Raw genomic sequence first — 1057 nt, 5'->3', positions numbered from 1 at the left:
TCTCCACCGGTTGGGAGTAAAACTAAACGCAAAGTACTCGCAAAACCATCTTGTAGGATAACTTCGTATACAAAGACGGTACCTCGCTTCACCGGAGGTGCAGTCACAAATGAGTAAAACTAAATCTCCTCCCCCAAGAATCACAACTATGGACACCGAGAGCTCCGCGCTCAAGCTCTTTCGCCTGTTCGACGACGAAGAAGATAGCTTGCTGTTTTAGTGGCTAGCGCCGCGCTTTTCTACGCGTCACCTGGGCGGGGCTCAATATCAGGGCAAAGTCCTAATGTCACACAAGGATCCGACGAAGGTTATCGCCGTCTTATGCAAGATTACTTTGCTGAGAATGCGGTGTGCAATTCACACATATTTCGCCGGAGGTTTCGAATACGACCACCACTGTATATGCGTATTGTCAGAGCTGTTGAGGAATACGATCGCTATTTTCAACAAAGACGAGATGCAACAGGAAAGTGGGGGCCCTCGGCACTTCAGAAATGTACTGCTGCGATTCGCCAACTCGCCGACGGCTATGTATATTATGACCCGGATTAACGTTCATCCTATATATATTGTGACCCGGATGCACGTGCATCTCAAGGCCCTTTAAGGTCCCGGAAGTGCACAATGTTGGGCATCTAAGGTCCCAGATCCACGTACCTAAGGTCCCGTGTGCCCAAAGTAGCTTATTTTTGGGATTGTAGAAATGGTAGTTTAGGTTTTACGTGCTAACTTTTACATAAAAGCACGTCCAGGTATGAAACTTGGGGAGATTAGGCTTTCGCATACGGGGAATTTAACCATATGTCGATAATTCTCCAGAGACAGGACATAGCGCCACTATGTACGCGTACACAGGCCAATATCTGTGAAGAGAGACGAGATTATGTGGCCGACTGTATGTCAAGTATGCATTCAATTGGCCATCACAAAGACTTGCCACATGTCCGACCATATGTCCGACACATGCATATCTGATTGGCGGAAATGGAAGTCCGTTCAAGGTTGTTTTTACAGCCCTGCGCAAGCAAACTACTGACGCTGATTTTGAAATCGCCAA

At 47.2% G+C, this 1057-nt stretch overlaps 1 protein-coding gene across 1 annotated transcript; it reads left to right on the top strand.

Annotated features, from left to right (window-relative positions):
- Positions 1 to 283: 283 nt before the first annotated feature.
- Positions 284 to 607, top strand: PPTG_23298 (hypothetical protein; the record flags this gene model as incomplete). The annotated part of the gene is made up of 1 exon (XM_008909703.1): positions 284 to 607. One exon carries the CDS (start codon positions 284 to 286, stop codon positions 605 to 607), a length of 324 nt encoding a protein of 107 aa, XP_008907951.1.
- Positions 608 to 1057: the final 450 nt, after the last annotated feature.

The sequence above is a fragment of the Phytophthora parasitica genome (assembly GCF_000247585.1).
Source record: "Phytophthora parasitica INRA-310 unplaced genomic scaffold supercont2.35, whole genome shotgun sequence".
Lineage (NCBI taxonomy): Eukaryota > Oomycota > Peronosporomycetes > Peronosporales > Peronosporaceae > Phytophthora > Phytophthora nicotianae.
This window is presented reverse-complemented; position numbering and strand designations above follow the sequence as displayed.